At 33.9% G+C, this 22,122-nt stretch overlaps 4 protein-coding genes across 4 annotated transcripts; 2 read left to right on the forward strand and 2 right to left on the reverse strand.

Moving 5' to 3' along the window:
* The first annotated feature begins 3,389 nt into the window (after positions 1 to 3,389).
* On the forward strand, positions 3,390 to 6,652 carry LOC122578510 (probable feruloyl esterase A). The gene is made up of 10 exons (XM_043750485.1): positions 3,390 to 3,683; positions 3,783 to 3,889; positions 4,053 to 4,138; positions 4,247 to 4,312; positions 4,499 to 4,546; positions 4,649 to 4,716; positions 5,171 to 5,405; positions 5,502 to 5,696; positions 5,801 to 5,889; positions 6,293 to 6,652. The coding sequence occupies exons 2-10, from the start codon at positions 3,820 to 3,822 to the stop codon at positions 6,498 to 6,500; spliced, it is 1,065 nt and encodes a 354-aa protein (XP_043606420.1). The 5' UTR covers positions 3,390 to 3,683; positions 3,783 to 3,819; the 3' UTR covers positions 6,501 to 6,652.
* Positions 6,653 to 6,929: 277 nt separating this feature from the next.
* LOC122578227 (vacuolar protein sorting-associated protein 36) lies at positions 6,930 to 11,206 on the reverse strand. Its single transcript, XM_043750135.1, has 9 exons — positions 10,502 to 11,206; positions 9,763 to 9,966; positions 9,513 to 9,606; positions 9,369 to 9,426; positions 9,226 to 9,295; positions 9,004 to 9,139; positions 8,847 to 8,931; positions 7,396 to 7,449; positions 6,930 to 7,273 (listed from the first exon to the last, which is right to left on the reverse strand). Exons 1-9 carry the CDS (start codon positions 11,135 to 11,137, stop codon positions 7,270 to 7,272), a joined length of 1,341 nt encoding a protein of 446 aa, XP_043606070.1. The 5' UTR covers positions 11,138 to 11,206; the 3' UTR covers positions 6,930 to 7,269.
* Positions 11,207 to 12,246: 1,040 nt separating this feature from the next.
* Positions 12,247 to 17,623, reverse strand: LOC122578191 (tryptophan--tRNA ligase, chloroplastic/mitochondrial). Its single transcript, XM_043750097.1, has 15 exons — positions 17,460 to 17,623; positions 16,225 to 16,377; positions 16,006 to 16,093; positions 15,826 to 15,867; positions 15,639 to 15,728; positions 15,426 to 15,548; positions 15,032 to 15,103; positions 14,705 to 14,817; positions 14,595 to 14,616; positions 14,441 to 14,506; positions 14,279 to 14,335; positions 14,050 to 14,096; positions 13,802 to 13,883; positions 12,849 to 12,938; positions 12,247 to 12,763 (listed from the first exon to the last, which is right to left on the reverse strand). Exons 1-15 carry the CDS (start codon positions 17,519 to 17,521, stop codon positions 12,629 to 12,631), a joined length of 1,242 nt encoding a protein of 413 aa, XP_043606032.1. The 5' UTR covers positions 17,522 to 17,623; the 3' UTR covers positions 12,247 to 12,628.
* A 1,477-nt stretch (positions 17,624 to 19,100) lies between these two features.
* LOC122580578 lies at positions 19,101 to 20,538 on the forward strand. The gene is made up of 2 exons (XM_043752848.1): positions 19,101 to 19,169; positions 19,776 to 20,538. The coding sequence occupies exon 2, from the start codon at positions 19,786 to 19,788 to the stop codon at positions 20,398 to 20,400; it is 615 nt and encodes a 204-aa protein (XP_043608783.1). The 5' UTR covers positions 19,101 to 19,169; positions 19,776 to 19,785; the 3' UTR covers positions 20,401 to 20,538.
* The last annotated feature ends 1,584 nt before the right edge of the window (positions 20,539 to 22,122 follow it).

Consider the following 22,122-nt stretch of genomic DNA (forward strand, 5'->3'; position numbering starts at 1 on the left):
GAGGAAGGGGGGAGAAGAAGAATGATGTTTTATTTAAATGGACAATTATATCCTCACTAACGGTCATAAACTAACGAATGTTAGTGTTAGGGGCTTCTGGCAACGAAATTGAAAAAGTCAGGGACCATTTGCAACGAAAAAAACACATGGGACAAAATGCGAATGCGACAAACCACAAGGACGATTAGTGACATTTTCTCTTTATTTTTTAAATATCTTAATCTTTTAAAACATTTATAGCCTACATCTTTTATTTGCTAAATTACCTTCATTAATTTCTTAAATCACATGAACTTTTACATCAATTATCTATCTTACTCGTCGTCGTTGCCATTACAAGTCGACACCGCCACCACCATCACGCTGCCACATTACGCGAGTATTCGTCTAGTTTTTCTTTTTAAACAAAAATGGAGCCATCTTATGTCAAAGAGTGTGTGACCAAACTAGTCCGAAAAAAATGATTAGTTTTAGCATAATTGTATATGATCCTTATATTATATTTTAGTTTTTATATACACACGATCAATTTAAAATAAAATCATTAAAACACTCAAGATTATATATTATGTAAATTGATATTTAGACATTAAATATATGATTATTATTTTATAAGTTTCAAAATATATGATAAACCTGAAACAAAAATTTGTTTCAAACAAATGCAAATATAAACATAAATAAAAGTGATGCGCAAATGCAAATATAAACATAAATAAAAGTTATGCGCATTCATATTATGTTCATTTTATTTTCATAAGTAAAAAATTAATAGATTGTAGTATCTATAAGATAGAAATGTTTGATTTTAAGTAACATGACCATACAATTAATTTTAGACATTTTTTTTAAAAGGTGACTTCAAGTATAAAATATTTTAACTATGAAAAATAAATTTATGATTGATCAATTGCAAAATTAAATATTATGATATATCATTAGAACTTTTTGAATGATATTAAGATAAAATCAATGTAATTCTATTTTTTTTTAATACCAAGCAAGTTCTAGTTATGAACCCACTTTTAAATTTAAATATAGTAACCGTTAATCTAAATTTGAACTCACTCTAAAAACTAGATACGTACGTGCATAATGCGTAAGCCCCGTATATGTCATGAAAAACGTCTTGTTATAATATATTAGTCTATGTCGTAAATAAATTTGTTGATAAAATATATAAATATATATTGTGTAATACATAATTTTTATTTTTGTAATCAAAATTAAATGTATATAAATTAAAAATAATTAATAGTTTTAACAAATTGACTGAATCAATAAAATAATTATTAATTAAGAGTTTAAGATCGAAAAGTAAAAAGGTGATTTTATGTTTTCAATTTAAAAATTTAATATTAAAGGTAGCTAGTTTCGTTTTAATTCTTAAAAGGTGGTATAACTAATACAAAAAAAGTTACATATCTCGACAAATCAAACAAAGTCTTGTTTAATCAATTTTTTTTATATAATAGCACCTCCAATAGAGAGATTAATAAAAACTTTTTACTATTACATTGAGCTTTAAAAAAAGCTTTTACCCATTAAAATAAATACTTTTTATGTAATGACTTAATAAATTTCAAGTCATTAGAGTAGACAACTACTCTCTTTCTTCTAAACTATATTATTAGAAAACGTTTCAAACACTTTTTCTAAGATTTTATCATTGGAGGAAAAACTTTATGAAAAGCTTTTTTATAACAAGTATTTCATAAAAAACTTTTAAAAAAAACAACCATATAGTCAAAATAAACACAAATATTTTCGGTTATCGTACGTGTATAAATTATGAGTATCCAATTTCAGATTTTCAGCTATCGTACGTGTATAAATTCTGAGTACCCAATTTAAGTTGTACAGTCAAAATAAACACAAATATTTTGCACTTGCGTTTTAAATTAATGTTTTTATATACAAACCAAATTAAGTAAAATAGATTCCACAATTACGTATATCTTCGACTATGACAAAGTTACAATGTATCTACTATCTAACATATCATAAAGGCATATTCGATATTTAAAATAAAGATATATCATTGTCGTTGAGGTAAAGCCTTAGTGGTATCTCAGTCCTCCCATGAAGGTCTTGGGCTTGGGAGACTTATATTCAAATCCATAGCGGACAATGTTTAATTCTATTAATCGACATACTGTTTGACAAATTAATAAAAGGTTTTCCTCCCTCCCTGTTTTTTTTTTGGTGCTGCTCAATCTCCCTAATTGCGGATTTGAATCCAGAATACCAACACACTAATATAATCCACCACAAAAAATTCAATTAGAAACGTAAAAGTAAAACACACGGAAAACCGCTTAGCTCCTACCTGACAAACAAAAAAGGGAAACAAGGTCTTTCAAATCAACACCATCAAAGTTTCCAACTTTATTAACACCAATATTAGAATGGTAGATGGGGTAATAGTTGCTAACGTACATACATCAAATTATGTACTTGGTAATTAAAGTTGAAATGAAAAACGATATAAACCGACAAATAAGTAATTTTTTTTACATCCTGCCGTCAAGAGATGTTGGTCGTCCACTGTCTTTTGTTTTTTCTTATTCTCTTTGATATTCCTTTTTCTGTATTTCATCATGAAACCGACAAACAAGTAATTCCTTTTACACCCCGCCGCCGAAAGATGTCGTGGGAGATGAAAAAATAAGTGGAAATTGTAAAAATCTTGATACAATAAATATTTATTGTAAGTTCATGCACACAATAACTTTTCAGCCTTAATCGATTACATTTCCGTGCACTTAACCCAAAATGTATTACTCATATGTAAATCAAAAGTTAAGTTGATATGTATCACTTACGTAAAATATTTGTCATTTGATTGACACAAGTTATATATGCTAAGACCTAAGAGAATATGCTCCTCCAACGAGTCAACGTGATTCTATTGTTTAATGTAAAGTATACAAAGGAATATTATACGCATAAATAAATCGATTTATTGAATGTTTAACACTAAATACTTTATTTGTACAAAGAAACATATATCTACATCTACCTATTTATCAAGGAACTCGAATTATACGATATAATTTTATATATAGATATAATTTTGAATGAGTTAGATGGAAGTATGAATTTTTAAGATCAGACTATAATTGATTAGTTAGAAAATATGGAATAATGTTAGTTAAATGTGATTATTAGGAAAAAAATATAGTTTTTAAACTTCTTAGTTTTGCCTTCTATGTAAAAATTTTTAAGTAGAATGAAATTATATAAAAAAGAATTGAAAAATAAAAAATATTTGATCGTATTTTATTAATAATTTAATATAGTAAAGTACTTGTAATGTTTATCCTATTTATATTAGTAGGACCGAAAAGATATAAATATAATAATAATACGTATAGATGGATGGAACACAAACAATTCAGCATTCAAAAAACAGGAAGAACATCATCAAGCAAAGCAAGCAAGGACACGCCATTGATTTTCCCCATCCATCCATCCTTATCACACTCCAACCAACCGCCATAATTCATCACGAAATTTTCCCCATCATTTTTTTTTATAATTAATTTATTATAAATAACAACAATTTCAATCCAAATTCACAATTTCGACTGGCAACTCGTCATTCCAGGAATTAGGGTTTATATATATAATATAAATCTTGAACACCTTGAACCAGATTCTGTTAATAAATCCCCGATTTTGTGAGTGTTTATTTATCTATCTATTTATGCATTTAATTCGATCAGGCTTCTTTTGGATTTTTAACTCAAATTATTATTTTCAATTTTCTTCTTTTACAGTTTAGTTATAGATACACACATATATATATACATATACATGGAGCGAAGATGGTGGATGACGTTGCTAATTATAATGTCTTGTTTGTTTGTTGCTTCATCTGCCAGAGGTTTACTTCATTCTAATCTCCTGCACTGCACTTATTATGCTGCATTCCCCCATCACTAGGCACATAATATAGTTTGAATCTATTTTATGAAATTGGAATTTTAAGTAATATATTGGGCTAGGAATTAGGACAAAATTTCTAGACTAAACTTTTACGGATACAGGGCTTAAAATCAAGACCAAGACTAGCGTCCCTGCGCCGCTTTATAATCACACACTTGCCTTGACTCTGGTGGAATATGCTTCTGCTGTAAGTTCACTTTGATTATTGTTTGCTTATAATAGAAGGGCATGCTACCATTGTGTCCGTTTGGGTAACCGACCGAGTACTAAAAGTTTTTTGTCTTTGTTCATTCAGGTTTATATGTCAGATTTGACCGAGCTATTCACGTGGACTTGTGATAGATGTGATGGCATGACAAAGGTACTTTTCGTATGGCAATTTTTTTTTATTAGATGTGTTTGCTGTGGGGTTTGTGTTTAATGTGTTTGAAGAACGGAAATTGGGAGTATAATTAGATTTTATGTACTCAAAGTGTTTTAAGTTATAATCTTTATTATTTGTGACTTAAGGAAAGATATTAAACTTTAATGTGTGAATTGTTTGCAGGGTTTTGAAGTTATAGAGCTCATTGTTGATGTTCAGAATTGCCTGCAGGTATGTCCGTTTGGTAGTGTGTTGGTGTCATTTTGATTTAAACCCTGCTTTTTTGAGTGTCCCTCAGCTGTAGGTACTGACCAAATGCTATTGTTATTGCAGGCCTTTGTTGGGGTTGCAGACGATCCGAATGCTATTGTTATTGCATTTAGAGGCACTCAAGAAACCAGGTAATTATTTCGTTGCACTCCACTTGATGTAACTGGTGCGCTTTTGTTTATCAAATCATATAATCATACTCCAGTTAAATGTTGAAATCAAATCTGTTTTAGAAATACGAGACATTGAGAGTAAGAGGGCTTATTGTATACGGAGTAAATCAATATCTATATAGAAGTCGACAATTCTTAGATTGTTTGTGGCCTATAATTCCCTATGAGGGCCGAGAACAATGAATAAGGAGAGTTGCGGTGCAACTTCAGGAATGTTTTGCATGTGTGCCATTGTTTCCTTCTGCAATTGTCATCAATGAAAGTGGATTGAATATATAATTTGTAAAGTAAATGTCTTTTGTTGGAATAAGTTACATCAGTTGATCAGTGTTCTGTAAAATGAATTTGCATGTTCTGTATAATATCACATATTTTATGTCTATCACATCTCATGAAGAGTTGCATGATACAGTATACAGAATTGGATCGAGGACCTATTTTGGAAGCAACTTGACTTTGATTATCCAGGGTGCTCGGCTGGCAAGGTTCATCATGGATTTTTCAATGCTTACAACAATACAATTGTGCGGTCGGGAATTCTTGATGGTGTTAATAAGGCAATAGAAATGTACGGAGATCTCGATATTATGGTGACCGGTCATTCGATGGGCGGGGCTATGGCTGCTTTCTGTGGACTTGATCTTGCGGTAACCATAATCAGTCCATCCCTTCACCTTACAATATGTGGCTTGCCTTTGGTATTTTTGTTAGTCTAGATTTAAGTATTGTTTATGCTTCTACAGCTCATTTATGGATCGAAGAGGGTCCAGGTGATGACGTTTGGAATGCCTCGAATTGGAAATGCTGCTTTTGCGTCATATTATAGTGAACATGTACCAAATACTTTTAGAGTGACACATGCACACGATCTTGTACCACATCTGCCTCCTTATTATCAGTACTTCCCACAGAAAACATATCATCATATCCCAAGGGAGGTAATGTTGTTGGACTTTGTTGGTTATCATTGCTATTCAGAATGAAAGCTTCTCATAATTTTTTTTCAGCACTTATGCAAACGTTTTTATCCTACAAATTGCAGGTTTGGCTCTATGACATTGGGTTTGGATTTCTTATCTATCCAGTTGAGAAAATATGTGATGGTTCCGGTGAAGACCCTGATTGTAGCAGGTAAATCCTTGTTTTGTTAACACTCCCTCTTCAGGAGAGATTGCTATTGAAACCTACATTTGAATCATACTATTATAGGTGGGAATTTCGACCCAGTTACTTACTATTGCGTTGATTTGGTTTATTATTGTTATTTGAAGGCATAAAAATTTTATTATTGAATAATCATAAATGATTATTATTATTCAAAGAAAACAGTTGTAATCAAAATTACATTTTGGACAAAAAGTGTTTCCACCTCAAGCTAACCTAATCGAACCCAATTTTTTCCCACCCTTCCAACCCATTAAAGCTATCTACCCCTCAGTTTATCCTTCTATTGGCTGACTTTGTTTTTTCTCTTCTCAAGGAGATGTTTTGGTATAGTTACAAATTTCTCAAATTTGTTTGCTGCATATTTCAGATCGGTATCGGGAAACAGCATATCAGACCATTTGTCTTACTTTGGTGTTGAAATGGGGTGTGATACATCAAGCAAATGCAAGATCGTGATGGCACCTAGTCTTGCTCCCTTTGGCAAAGTAGATAGTTATGGTAATTTTGCCTTGTCAAGAGTTCCCTCGAAGTTCATCTTGAAAATGGAAAGAGAACCAAAAATAAGCGACGAGTGATTTCATCTTTGATCAGCATTCACTTGTCGTTTGCCATGATGTATATATTCATTTGTACAGTTCCTGTTAATCTTTGAACATTTAGAAAATTGTAAATCAAATCACGTCTTGAAAAAATGTGCTGTGAATGTGATGATGGTTTCGTGGAATAAGTTCCTATCTCTCTCTCTCTCTCTCTCTTTTATTTATTTTTATTTTATTTTTTTATTTTTATTACAAGGCAGCTTTCTAAAATGCCATCGGCTTGTTTAAATTCAAGTGTATTTACAAACCCTAGCGGGCAAGGGTTTGACTCAAGTTTTCCAAGAGACCATATAACTGTCAGTATCTAGGCCAATAGGAAAAATGAAAAAAGAGATGGAACCACTAGCCCATTCAATCCAAATATACGATTTTAGTACTCAGAAAGAATAGCGTTGGCAGAACAAATTGATGCTAAAAATTGTACTTATCTTCTCTCAAGAGATATACAACAATTTTAGCAACTCAAAAAGGCTATTAATTTTCATTTTCTTTACACAACAGTTGAATAAAAGCAAAAGTGAGTGACAAAAAGATCAACTATATGCTTAAATATCGGCCCCTTTGAACCTATTTGTGATCCTGTCCTTGGAAGTGCATGGAATTATTCCAATCTTGATGACATCTGAAAGGCGCTCTTCAGATATCATGGTCCCTTAAAAAATGGAGCCGTCAACTCTTGATAGCAAGCAATTGTTCAGATAATTTCTCCATGTAAAACTATTAGTTGTTGCCTGTCGTCCCCTTCTTACCTACATATCCAAGAAAAAGAACGGGCAAGAAACTACATTGAGTTGATAACACTTGCAATTTCTTGTTAAAGCAAAATTTTCTAACATCATTTGGGGAATATATAGTGAAAAGCAATTGGGACCTGGAAGTAATTGCAGCATGAATCCATGCATCATAGACCCCATACTCTTTAACTCTGTACAGAAGCAATTAATAAGACTTAGTCATGGAAGATTATGAGAGCCGGTTAGACAGGTCACAATGCAAGCTAATACATGATTTGATTTAATGAATATTTGCTATCGGGTTATATCATAATTGGTTAATCAAAATCCATGTTTGGATCAGTTTGTCACAAAATGTTCCACTGAAGAACGAGACCAGGAACGTCTGCAGTATGTATTGCTCAATCGAATAGCTATATCCGTAGTTCTCGAAATCAAAACAAACTTTAAAAGTCAACAAATAAAGAACGCGAGATCTCCAGTGTGTCAGTCAGTCTGACCTAATATGTTATAAGCCAATTAGGGCCTGGAAACAATAAATTATATACACGACTTTGTTATCGTGCTTCCTAACTTACTGTTTCTTTTAACTTTTTTATGGATATAAATCTCTACAAAACAACAAACATTTATGTAAAACCTAACAGGTATCTCTAACTAATTTTATAGAAAATGGAAACCACAGAATTCGCTTTTGTAAACTTTTTCAGCATTGATGCATTAAAAAACCTAGTCCTGCCAAACTGGAATTTCCTTATAAGTGAAAAGTAACTCTGAAAAACAAATTCTATTATTAACTTTTCCAAATTTCCATGCAGCTCTCTTCCAAAACGGAGAGCATTAGACCTAACTTGTACAACCTCTCTCTCACTTTATACACATACACCATTTGAAGATTTGTGTACTTGTGGAAACAAATTTTTGTGGAAGATCCAGAAATTATGTAGGATATCTATCTAATAGGATGTAACTACAAATTTTTGTAATACTGGAAGGGATCAAAACGAATACATCTGAGTGAAGTCTCAATACGGATTGAGCAATCCATCAGTGTGAATTTAATCAACTTCAAAGATGACAGAACCAAGTAACTAACCAATCCAATCCTTGTGTATCTGTTAGATTTCAATCCACTTAACCACTTTGAACTCCAATTGGCGTTCATTTTGGAGGAACATGAAATAGGATTCGACACTAGCTAAGGACCCGGCCGTAAGAATAAAATTAGATTAGAAATGGCTCAATGTTTCAGATTCGTTCTGGGAAAAAAATTGATAATGATGAAGGGTCCAGGATTATCACATGTAAGTATGTAACTCTTCAAATATAAATAGATAATTACTTTGTCAGAAACGACTGATGCTGGAGAAATTGGTAGGAGGGAATCACTTGTTGCCAATAATAATTTGTGTGATTTCTTAGTTAATATTATCTCGAGGACTTGCTAAATTCTACAAAAGCTGTATGGATTCTTTTACCAAGTTCCATTTTTGTTTCTTCAGAAATGAATGAAAGATATTCTAGCTTCGTGATATTGTGGATGGTAAAAAAGATGAGAAGAGATGAAAAAGCTGTGGTCATAACTTACAAATATGGATCATTAGGATCAATGTCTTGAAATATGTTGATATAGAAACGAAACCCATCAGGGCTCACATCTCTGCATAGAAAACCTGAAAACAATACCTGCTGTTTAATAATGGCCTCTGAATTCTAATGATATACAACAGTTTTAAAACTCATACCTTTGCTCTCGGCAGCAAGTAGATGCTCCTTAGCCATAGCTGGAGCGATACCAAGTGTTCTTGCAGCATCAGTGGCACTGACCCCAGTTTGCAGGGCCTCGGGTTTTTGTACTAAGGATCTGATCCTAGAAAATACCTACATTTTCCGTATATAATTAAGGTTAATCTATATTTGGCGGACATAATGCTTATTACCAATGCCACATATAAAAAGATCTAAACCTCTTCATCACTGTGAGACTTATTCTGGATGACCATAACCCCACTTTCAAACTTCTTAAGCATTACTGGACTGCAATACAATAGAAAGAAATTGATCATATTTAGGAAACGATAAGTTTTACTATACTTAGCTCTGAACTTACACGTTGAACTTCTCCCATAGGGAACATGCTCGTAGCAAATCATCAGGTGAAATCAATTCTGGCCAGAACAAAATAAGGAATCATAAAGCGCTTTTCTAGTTTATAGAAGAAGACTTGCTAGATGGGGTATCTAAAGTAGAATACCTGTTCCACGGGCACGATTAAAGAGACAGTAGATATCTATCATATTCATTATTCCTCCAGCTCTCTCTAATGGAATTTTCACAAAATCAGCCAGCTAAGTTCATAATTGACAAAATAACACAAATGTCAGATTTAAATTCACTCTATAAAGTTAGCAACTATCTTTAATTTCAATTGGTTCCACATGCAAGACATGCACAAACTATTAGATACAATACCTGACAATAATAATTCAAGTAAAGGAATAAACCTGACGAGATAACTCTTGGTGGTACAAGGCACCAGCTGATTCTTTAGTGACAGGGGAGACAATACCAACGCTTAACAACCAGTCTTGCATCTCTTCTTTCGAACCCATCTCTTCATCATTTGATGCATTGGCTTGAGAACTGGGGCCAGAAAGAAGTTTTTGCCTCATTTTCTCAGCTAAAATCACCATGTCTTTAGCTTTGGTCTGGGGTGAAAACAATTTTACCGATTTAACCACCCAACTTACATATACTGGTTGGTGAAACCAATACATATTGACATGAAAAGTAGCATTACTATAGAGAACTATCAGCACACACATAACAACCAACCTATGTTACAACGATATGCAGTTCATTATAAAGTACCCTACTTTCTGGCTTGTGATGTTTCTCACTAAGCAGCAGCAATTACATGATTGTCCATTCATTTTCCACTTTTATCTATTAAGGGTGTTTGACATTGCAGTTTGAAGTAATTATGCGATATAGAACAATCAGAATTAGATAATCAGCTGGGCTAAACATACCGGTTGTACCACATAGTGCTTCTCTAACATCTAAAGTTGCGATAATCATGTAACCAGTAGTTGAGTGTTTGGCCTACGCTAACAATTCAACTCTTAATAATCGGATTACCAAATAATCACTTCCAAAACACAATGCACACACGTCCTTACATTATCACAATACTTACATACGAAAAATACATAAAATGTGTCATTATATATACACACATACCATCAAAGCATTCAAGTCCTGAAATGCATCCTGCAAACTCTTATCAGTACTCTCCCACATCTCTTGCTCTTTTCTCAAAATCCCCGAAACCCCAACAACCGGCATTCTCAACGCCAACCCCGTCTCACCGCTTGACCCGCCACCGACATCCCCAACCACACCCGGCATTTTCTCCGCCTCCAAAACCACCCCATCCCATGCCCTCCCTCTCCACGCCTCCCAAAACTTTCCAACAAACGAGTCCGGATCCGATTTCCCCCGAAAAACCAACGTGATCACCATCGATTTACTCCCTTTTTCCTGCACTCTCCCTTCATTGTTAACAGACACCTGAAACCTAACCCTGGGGCTAGCAAACATTCCTTTGATTGACTTTTTTGACTGAAATATATGAGTCACGGCGGCGAGTGGGAGGGAAACCGGTGGTAATGATGATGACGTGGATTCAGGATTTGGGAGCCATAAAAGACGGTAGGTTGTTAAGATTAGCGTACCTGATTTGAGAATTTGTAGGTTAGGGTTTTCTTCGTTGACTAAGTCAACGGATGGTTGTAGTGATGATTCTACTTCGCCGGGACGGAGAACTGGCCGGCCGGAATCGGTGGTTTCCGCAGGAATTAGCCAGTTTCCGGACATTGTTAAGCTCTACAGTTGACAGTTGAGAAGGGTGTTTATTAAGACTCGATCAAATCATGGGTGTGTGTCCTGTTTGTTAAATATTAACGATATTTTAACGGTCAATGTAAGTCGTGTAAATGTAAATATATATGGGTTCCTGTGAAGGGAAACGATTAGGTGATTGTTATATTATTATTATATTCTTTAAACTATATTTGATTATAATCACATCGTTAGAACTAGTATTACAAGGATTTATCATTATCATCCATGTAATCTATACTTTATATTAAAGAAAATAGCCCCCATGTTAAAAGTTATATGGGAGAAAATGTCTAAAATGCCCTCATATGTAATATTTTCACCTACAAGGTTACAACCCTTTAAAATATTTTCACATATACTATTCTCTTAACATTAATAATTAAATTACTAAAATATCTCCATTAACCTTTTAAATCAATTACTTTTATATGAATTATCTACGGCACTCGACGTAGCATCCACCACCAACACTCGTCTCCACCACCACACCGTCACCGTCACGACCACCGCTGCATCGCGCAATGCTATAATGTAAAAGTAAATTCACATGTAGACTTCTTACTCTATTTAATAAATATTTTGTTCTATTTGTTTAAGATTTAATGAACATAATCAAAATTACTTAATTCATTAATTTGTTAAAAATGTTTGTTTTTTATTTAATACAAATAAATATTATTAATCTATATCAATTCCGTCATTTAATAGTTAAAAAAAAATACCAACAATATTTTTATGGCTATACACTAAAACTACTTTATTATACTATGTGTTTGCTACATAATTGTGGTGTTCAATAAATTAAATTGCTTTGCTCTTTTAGAAACTTGAATTATTGTTGTTGTCTTCGGTCTTTTTGCTTCACTTTTTTTAGAAGTTTTTGTATATACTGTCGATTGAATATGTTAGAATTTATATTTCATTAAAATTTGCAATTACAAATAATACTTTTAATTGTATTATATGTTTTCTTAAAAAAAATTGTTATTCAAAAACAAATATTATGTTTTGTTAACGACAAACTATCACTCTCTTACTTTAAACTACGAATACTTATGATGATAAATTGAAAATTCACGAAAAACCTCAAAATTATCCTTCACTCAAGATTTGATCCCTCATAGAAAACCCCAAAATACAAGTAACTTGCCAATAGGCTATTGGTAAAAACCCGCTTCCTACAAGAACCAACTCAATATTATATCCAACTCTAATTACACCAAGAACAACACTCCGGGTCTAGAAATGTTTCTGGGACTATTGACCTTACCATAACAAAGCACTAAGCGACTTGCATCAAATGTAAGGTTGCATGATACATTAATATAATTGCATTAAAAGAATGTGAACCCATCTACTGTTTTGCTTTATCTATTTGTAAAATTGGAAAATCTGGGTCAATGTTGAACCATAGGATAGCATTCTTGATCTCGGGATATAGTATGTTTATTGTATTGTTGGTTTTCATCTCTTTAAGAATCCCATTGCCTGGTATACATTACTTAGAGTCTTATCTGCTATATCTGAAGCTTTACCTGCACCCTCTGCTAAAACTTGGTCGAGATAACCTGGATCGGATATGATTTCCTGGTACCTAGCCTGCAAAGAATCAGAAGTTGTTGATTGTGTGAATTGCAAAGAAAGTAAAAAGCTTTGATCTTTGAAGCATATAGTATATAGAAACCTGGATTGGATTGAGGTGTTCAATTAAAGCATCAGTAAGAACAACTTTAAAAGTTCCCCAGTTCATATCCTGGCATTCTTGTGCAACTTCCTGCGTTAGATATTAAAGAACCTTTTTGAGTCACATAAAGATGTGAAAGTTAGATTCCCTAGCTATTAATGTTCTTTATTCAATTCAAAATTCATATGTAAATCCCACAACTGCACCAGATATCGAGGGGCACCAGTACACTGAGTGACCTAGCCCTTAATGCTTTAATTACATGCTGAAGAACAAGATGGGAGGTAAATCAAAAGAAGACCAATATTGAAGATAAAGATGATGATAATGATGACGGTGGGTCAAATTCTAAAACTAAACCACTCGGTTATTAGGCTGCAAATAAAAACCAAAACTTCATGCTCTTTGCCTAAGTGTCTCATTAGTCATTGGTTATTACTTGGGACGGCATCCAGGCCCGTTTAGATGATAATGATGTATTTATTGACTTTTTGCATGAAATATATCAATAAATACATCACTCTCTGCACTATAAAACTAATCTATTTCAACTTAAGTTTTGAGCAACAACAATATTAGACAAGGTGATCAGGTACAATCAAGTAGATTTGGTTATTGTTCAAATGATCATGGAGTACAAAGTCAAGCATCACAATATAAACCATACTGACACAACACATTCAAACATTATAGGATCCAAGTACACACTTTGAGCTATTTTTTAATAAAAGGGTCAAGATTGCCACCTTTATGACAACCACAGAAACATAATAAAACAGTATTACCCCTATCTGTAGCATATATAACTACTGAGTAATAGCAGAACAATCAACCTTTATCATGCCTCAAGAAGATATAAAAATTTCAGTTACTTGAACATGATTAATCGTCATACATGCCTACATTATCCGTAAATCCAAGAGTATTAAGTATATGAAAGTTGAGGCAGTTACCTCCTTTGTCCTGTTTGTAATGATATGATAAATGGAAAGAAGATTGTTGCATTCAGGCCTATTAGCATTGTCAAACTCCAAGCTACATTACCATGGAACAAGGTTAGAGAAGTGCTTATATAATCCGCCAGATGTATTTTGGCGCCATTAACAAAACAATGTGTCTGGAACAATCACAAGGCAGACACAACTGAAAGGAAAAAAAAAAAAAAACAAGAAAAATGTCTGATGTAAGAGCTAGAATTCACCCGGGAAAAGAATCTGTTTTGCAGCGCTTGATTTTGTTTGCAATTGCCTACAAAGAGGGAGCAAACTCAAGACATAACATAAGATGATGGCAGAAGATTTAGAATAAAGCTTGTGGCATTTTGATACCCAGCTAATTAATTAACCTAGTTCATTTATTTACTTAAATTTCAGGCATTTAGACTATTTGAAATATGTATGGGCGTATGGCCATGAAGTCAGAGAACTCACATCTTTAGAGTCAAGCAAATTAATACGAGACTGATCTGAAGTAGCAGACTTGGACATCTACAAAAAGAAAAAAATCAAAGATTAGAAAGTACGTTAGCTACTAAATACTATCTCTTGACAAGCTGACTTGGCCAACTGTATGTTTAGATCAATATGAAATACCTTCGAAAGACCATCAGTAAGGGACATCACTCGTGCTCCGGCAGGAGGAATTAAGGGCTCGGGAACCTATAAGATAAAGTTCAGTAAGCATTATATTGTTCCAACTAGCTATGCAACATTGAGAGATAATGGTATAGTCAAATTTAGGGTTCACCTTAAAGATTGAACCACCCCGCCTGCAAATAATTTTAAAAAAGAATAGTCAATAAGCAGCTGCCATTATGATGAAAATTGAAAAGTAACCTAACTTATTATGTTCCTTACCCTCCTAACTTTTTCCATTTCCTACCACCATATAAATGATTGATGCGTTCAGCAAGTTCCCGAGTCAACTCTAAATGCTGCTTCTGATCCTCACCAACTGGGACTAAATCAGACTACAAACAAAATATATGGCTTCTAAAAATACAAGTGTAAAGAAGGTAGAGTGGCTCTCTTTAAACAACATGTGTTGCAAAACTTAGTGACATGCTCATGCTGCACTGTGTAGAGGATTCTAAGAGTAGAGTTTACTGATGAAGCAAGTTAAAATAATGATAAATACTTATCAAATGTGTCACTACAAATGGATTTTAGTCGAAAAAATGGTACCTGGTACAAAAGAATATCAGAAGCCATCAACACTGGATATGTTAAAAGTGCTACCCCAACATTTTCATCACCCTTTGAGGGAAAAGAAAATAATTAATTCACAAGTTTAAGAAATATAACTGAAATAAAGAATGGTAAAATGTAGGAACAACTGCTAAGTTATACAAAAGATACAATCAAAGCATGTTTGTTTGTTTCCCATTAAGTCATGTCTGTAGTAAGTGGTGAAGAAAGAATTGTTGTGTATTTTATGTGCCTAATGAATAGTTGGCATGACTATAAGTTGCCATTTTGGTTAATCATCTTAGGTAACCATACATCTTTGCCTATACTCAAGTGGGAAATGACTAAATAGTTAGCTTAAGAGATTGAGCTGCATACAATAAAGACGCACCGCCTTTCGCGATTTCTCTTTGAACTGAATCATTCGGTTCAACCAGCCAATTGGGGTAGCAGAACTCAGCAGCCACATCAATTCTACATGAGCACGAACATGAGATTGCACAAATACAGATGCCTGTCTAACGAACTCGTATTCAGTACACACATATATACAATTAAATAAAAATGGGGCAAACAGTGCTCAACATTATAATATCACAAAGACCTTCGAGGTGTCTACTCCACATGCCAAATAAAGTGCTGCAGTGTCTCTAGTTGCTTTAGACAGTTGTTGGACATCATAGGGTAGAGTTATCTGTGTAATTAAAAGAACTTTGATGTTTAAGAAACCAATGAAGAACGATATTCAATGAAAAAAAAAAACTATGAAACAAAAAAAATAGTGCACATACTGCATGGAGATCCACAATAAAGAACAATGTCTCATATTTATCCTGAAAGACGGGAAAAAATGAGGAAATATCTAATTAGATTGTGAACAGAATTAAGATATTTTATGTTATAACCATAAACAAAAGCTTATAGTTCTTCAAACAGTGTAACATAGTAAGAACTTAAACGGAAACAAATACCTGCAGTGATACCCAATTCTTAATTGCACCAAGATAATTTCCAAGGTGTATGGATCCTGTTGGTTGGACTCCAGAAACGATTCTCTTCCTAATAAACAAATTGTAGGTGAGATAAAGTACTACGGAGTATTGATGGCCAATGGGGATGATTTAACATTGGCCACATCGATAATCAGAAACACCTTACAAAGGATAAACTTATGGAGATGTTATTATTACTTTATAGACGTAGGGGAACTGTCTGAAACAGTGGGTTCGGGTGATGAAACACTGCAACAACATCGCTGGCTGCTAACACCTCCAACAACCTGAAGGTGATTCTCATTAATCATTCGCAGTCTCCGTTGTAATTTATTTGAAGCACCAAATGACCTGTTTCAGGTTCACCAACAATGAAAATAGTAGTTACAAAAGACTTTTAATTAAGAATAGCAATCTGGTAATCAGGCCACCACACTCGATGCTACATGTTATTATATAATAAATAGTCAAAACAGAACATAAGTTCCAAAAAAAGCGGCTGCTAATTAGCACTAACCCTAACCATCCTTCAATTTGCTAGTCGGGAAATAACAAAGGAACTCATAGTTACTATACTTTTAAAGTTTGTTCTGCAATAGTTAGAGTAGCTGATATCGTGTGTTGTTTGCACACCTCTCACAGCGTCACATCAGCATCATACCCCAAATTACAAGGCATGGTCATACACTCATCATACCAAAATTTCAAGACCCATTTATCACACCCAACTCACTCAAAACCCATTACAAATGCACATGGCCCCCAACTCTTCCCCTTCTCACGCTCAAGACCAGCCTCCCACATACCCTTGTGGCATGATGCTTCTGAACCAGCCAGCGGTAAGGCTCACGCCCACACATGAGGCGCCCTTCCTCTATTACCACATTGTTCCCTCTCAGAGAAATACGTGTCATGTCATCGCCATAAAGGCATGTCAACTATGTTTTTGTTAATAAAAAAGAGTGTTGCTAACTTGTTCAACGACTACATTGATAATTTTTCAAGGGCCTGTTGCCTACATTGGGTCACAAAACCTAAAGTACATTGCTATTAGAGTTAACCTTTATTATTAGAAATATTTGTCTGTATGAGACAATATAAATATATAAGTAATTATATTACTAAGAATACTTAAGTATCCCCAAATGAGCTCACACAATCCCCATATATGATTAAAAAGTACTACAAAACCACACCAAATTCACCCACAAATAGTACAAGTAAACAGACCCAAAAGACAATAACTTTATAAAATCCAAAGAGCCGTATTTATTTACACCGGAATACTATCTTTTTCTGTAGAAATGTCTCAGCAACAGATTGCATTATAATTACATCATATATTATATATATATATATAAGTGGTGACAGATACGAGTAATAAATAGGATAAAAAGGAGGGAGAGAGATAAGGGAAGGGGGGAGTGAAATACGTGAAGCGTGGACAAACAGTTGAGAGATTAAGAAACTGAGACACAAGGGACCGGCCCCCCATCTCCTTCTTCTTCTGACAATTGCTTTTGCTGTAAAACGAACACCAAAAAATAGGACCAAACTTGAAGAAGATATGAAGATGATGATCTGATGAAACACAACAGCAGCAACAGGGTTCCGCTTAGCTAAACTAAGGTTTTATGGATTTTACTCTTTTACACCCTCAATCTTCTTATTGTTACATTTTTGTCCCACCTCCTCAGCTATAAAGTTATAAATTACAGTTGAATATCTATCCAGCTAAAAAATTACTCGCGTATAGTGACGGATAGGGATGGGAAAAAAAACCCAACCCGACAGGGAAACTCGATACCCAATGAGAATATCCGATATCTGACCCCGTTCGGGGCAGTGATTGGGACATGTCTACCCCGACCTGACCCGACCCGATATCAATATCTATAATTATACTCGTATATACTTATAAGTGATTAGTTTGAATATATATATATATATTCAAAACTAATATCAACTAAATTTGTATCCATGTTAAACAGCTTATATTTTTCAAACCATCAAGGATAAGTAGTAACCTTTCTCAAATCATACAAGTTTTCGTAAATATTTTTGAAAAATAACTATCCTTATCGGTTCGGGTTTTGGGTTTTGGGCATGATTTTATCCCCGATGGGATCCCCAACAAGGTACCAGATGTGTATCGGGTCGGGTTCGGGTCGCATATCGGGTTCAGTGCTACCCGCCCCGAACCCGACCCATTGTCATTCCTACTGACGGAGACAATAGTTTGCACACCATTTGACTTCGCTGCAGCCGCCATTAGTTACACCTCTGTCATTGTTGTCGCATTGCGCAAATATCATGCTCATAGTTAATTATTGTAATCAAACTTTTGTTTAATATTAAAAGAGAATAAATGAAAGTGTAGGGTATGTTTTCTTTATCCAACAAGTTTTTACGATATTCATGGGTATAAACATTTTGTGCCGTAATTTGGTTAACTTGTAGGTTTAACTTGCCCAAAAATTTGTGATTTGATCCACTCAAATAAAAACTAAATGTATTTCAAAGTTGTATAACAAGGACAAAATAGTATAAGGTTGAAAGAGATGAGCATATTGTTATAAAGTTGATTTGTTTGAAATTTTTTTTTTTTTAGTTTTTTTTAAAAAAATAGTAGCGGATAAATGACTAACACCTCCACGCAGATACGCCCGAGCCGGTTCATCTCCTAGCAATGCCCTAAAGGGTTTGCTCACCATGTGTTAGATGGGTATAACATTGCTAAGGCCCCACATTTGCATGTGGCATGATTCGAACCTGAGACCTCTAAGAGGAAACCACATTGTGAAAACCCCCTTGACCAATGGGCTTATTTTTCTTAAATAACTTATTATTAATTAATTTTTTTTAATAAATTATATATGTATCTATAAATAAATGATATTTGTTCATTTTAATCCAAGATATTTTAAATATCATTCATTTAACATTCATCCAAAAAAATAAAATGTGAGGCCCAATCAGTAAACTTGGGCGGAAGTCCAATATACTACAACCCAGATATCTGGGAATATAAACGTAAACCGCTCTTAGAAAACAAAGAATAGCGCAAAGAGGAATTTAGCGAAGAAGGATCTCATCTCGAGCCTCGAGGTACAGTCGTTCAGAAGCTTATCGCTCAATAAACCGTAAGATTCTTTGACAACTTTTTGAAGTAATCCTTATCGATTTTTATATGTAAAATCAATCAAATTTTTTTATTTTACTCCGACCCAGAAGGCTGTAAGTGGGGTATATCCTCAATCTGCTAATTTTTTAGGAAATGCAAACAATGGAAATGGCTCGGGTTACATTGAAAGTAGGGTTATAGCTGGGGTTACAGCTCTGCTTGATATTATGTATTTTGAAAAAATTAGTGTTCGTAGATAAAAATAAATAAATAAATAATGCATTAACACTATATTCGTATTTTTTAGGTGTCAGACTTTTGTAATCTGTTTGTGAACTACTCGGTATACAAAATATTGCATAGTCTTGTATCATGTTTCTCTGCAAGTGTAGAGTCTTGTGTTGCTTGACATAATCTATGCATGTGAACAATTTATTCTAAGAAGCAAGAAGAAGGTTATGTTTGGGTATGTATCTAGAAACTGTCACGTGCTGCTTTTCGTTATGTATGTACATGCATCATAGATGCAAGTCTTGGAATTGCTATAAATACTTTCAATTATGAATATGTATATCTACATTTTCTGTTGTTTGATTGGTAAAGGCATGAAAGTCCTATGTTTCAGTCCTAATAGGATGTCAACGACGGAAAATGGTAGAGACACATCACCTAGGGCTGTCAGTTTTAGAGATCGTTACATGGAGTATTGTGTTGACGCCATGCCCGAGTTCCATGGAGTATGTGACCCTATAGCAGCGATGTTGTGGATTACTAAAATGGAGTTAATATTTGATGCCCTTGAGTCTGATGATGAAGAGAAGGTAGCCTTTGCTGTTTCTAAATTGACACACAAAGCCCTGTTTTGGTGGGACAACGTCAAGGATGCAAGTGGTCCCGAGACTGCAAGAAAGATGACATGGAGTCAATTTAAGGAAGTTTTTAAAGAGGAGTTTCGACCGATGATCAGGGTGATGAAACTAGTAGAAGAGTTTTTCACAATCAAACAAGGTAGTCGAACAGTGCAGGAGTACATATCACGTTTTGAGGAGCTGTGGTGGTTTATTGAGTCCCATGTTACGCCTGAAGAGCTAAAGACATGCTTGTTTGTGAAAGGTTTGAAGGCCAACATTCAAAAGTTCATCTCTTCAAAGGACATGACTAGTTTTCAGACGTCGGTGAACGCTGCATTAGCAATTGAAAGTAGACAGAACAGAGAGATGGAAGAGAGGAGTAACTGCAAAAGATACTAGGGTCTGGTGAATGTAGTTATGTTTCTTAGGGATGTTTGAAGGAAAATGTTCCAGTCCGGGTCAAAATGCAGTATTACATTCTAAAAAAGTGTGCATCTCTTATGGTTTATGACTAGTTCAGTTGTTTGGCTAATTGTATGCAAGCTTTATTCACTTGCAATTCTGGTTTTACAGCTAGTTGACTTTTATGATTTCTAAAGTTTTATTATCATTTTGATTCTTGACATTTATGATTCTTTTTTTAGTAATATAAGGTGGTTCTATAAAATGATTTTCGGCAGTGATGGTGCTTCGACCTCCCATATTTTGCATACACCTGTTGTACCTTTCAACTTTTCAAGAATAGTCGTAAACAGGTGTACTACTTGTTGATATGATAGGATTGGGTAATGCGGTTAGATGTAAAACCCGAAAAAAATTAACACTTATAGCTTAAGCAGATATATACAAGAAGAAAAATAATATTAATATTATTATTATCAACTATAAATAAATAACTAATTAAATATGAGTACAAGTTACCTATAGCTGAAGCAGATAATAAATAAATTATTCTACGGATAGTTATAATACAGATAGAATTAGGACTATCGAAAACAACTAAATCTCAGAGTATTAGCCGACGTCTCTTGGCTTTATAAACTTACGTGACTTTATATATTCACAATCCCTTTTAATAACTTGTCGCGTTTATTAATAGGAGATTTACAGGGAGTTCATATAGCGTTTCGGGTTTTAATCCTTCGTCTTGCATGTGAGGTATACTAGCTTTGAACCATCTCTGAATATTGATCCTTTATTATATATTTAACGTCATCTTAAGGTGATGAACAGGGATATTGTGAGTATTAAAATAAAGGGAAAATGTTAAATGAAGCCCCACGTTTCCATATCAAATGTCCTGAATTTTATGGTAATTGTACAACTATTTAATACCCCTCAACGAAAGCCCTAGCAAAACCCTAAAATAAATGATGTAATTTTGAGAAAAACGGAGCTTTGATCACTGAAATACGTTTAATTACTTCAGAACTAAAGCGTCATGTAGTTAAATTATGTGACGTAAGTTTACCCAATTGTGTTCATACTTTTAGGTTCTTCCCAACAGTCGCAACATGCTTTAAATATTCTTTATTGGTAATAAACGCATGCTTTAAATCCGGGTGGTGTTTTAATGTGTATATTGAACAACTCTGGCGCTGAGATCTTAAAAGATAATATTTGTTTCTCCAGTCCTAATTTGCAGTTGTTGCTGTGGTAGCTAGTCTGACTCGGTTGTTGTACATTTTCATCTTAATATGGTGCCTTCTCCATCTAACTGCAAGCTAGGTCTATGATTTTTTACTCCTGTTTTCTTTGGATTCAGATTAATATATCTTTCTTTGAGCATGTATCTTTTTATAGTTTTTGTTAATGAAACACCACTAACACATTACACATTACAAGTGAATAAGTGATTTGAATTTAAGTTACATATATTAGTATTACACGAAACCCTTTATATATATATATATATTTATATAGAAGTCACAGTAGTTACGTTGAAAGTTGTCAATAATAGGTATAACTATTCTTTTTTCACCGTTGACTTGTAACACCACCCAAAAACATCAGAAAGTAAGTAGTGTGACAGAGCGACAGAGTAAAATAAATAAACTAGATAAATTAATTATCCCGACCACTTTTTTGGTAATTAAACCAGACTATTTGCAGTGATTATCG

The sequence above is a fragment of the Erigeron canadensis genome, chromosome 8 (assembly GCF_010389155.1).
Source record: "Erigeron canadensis isolate Cc75 chromosome 8, C_canadensis_v1, whole genome shotgun sequence".
In the NCBI taxonomy this organism is placed as follows: domain Eukaryota; kingdom Viridiplantae; phylum Streptophyta; class Magnoliopsida; order Asterales; family Asteraceae; genus Erigeron; species Erigeron canadensis.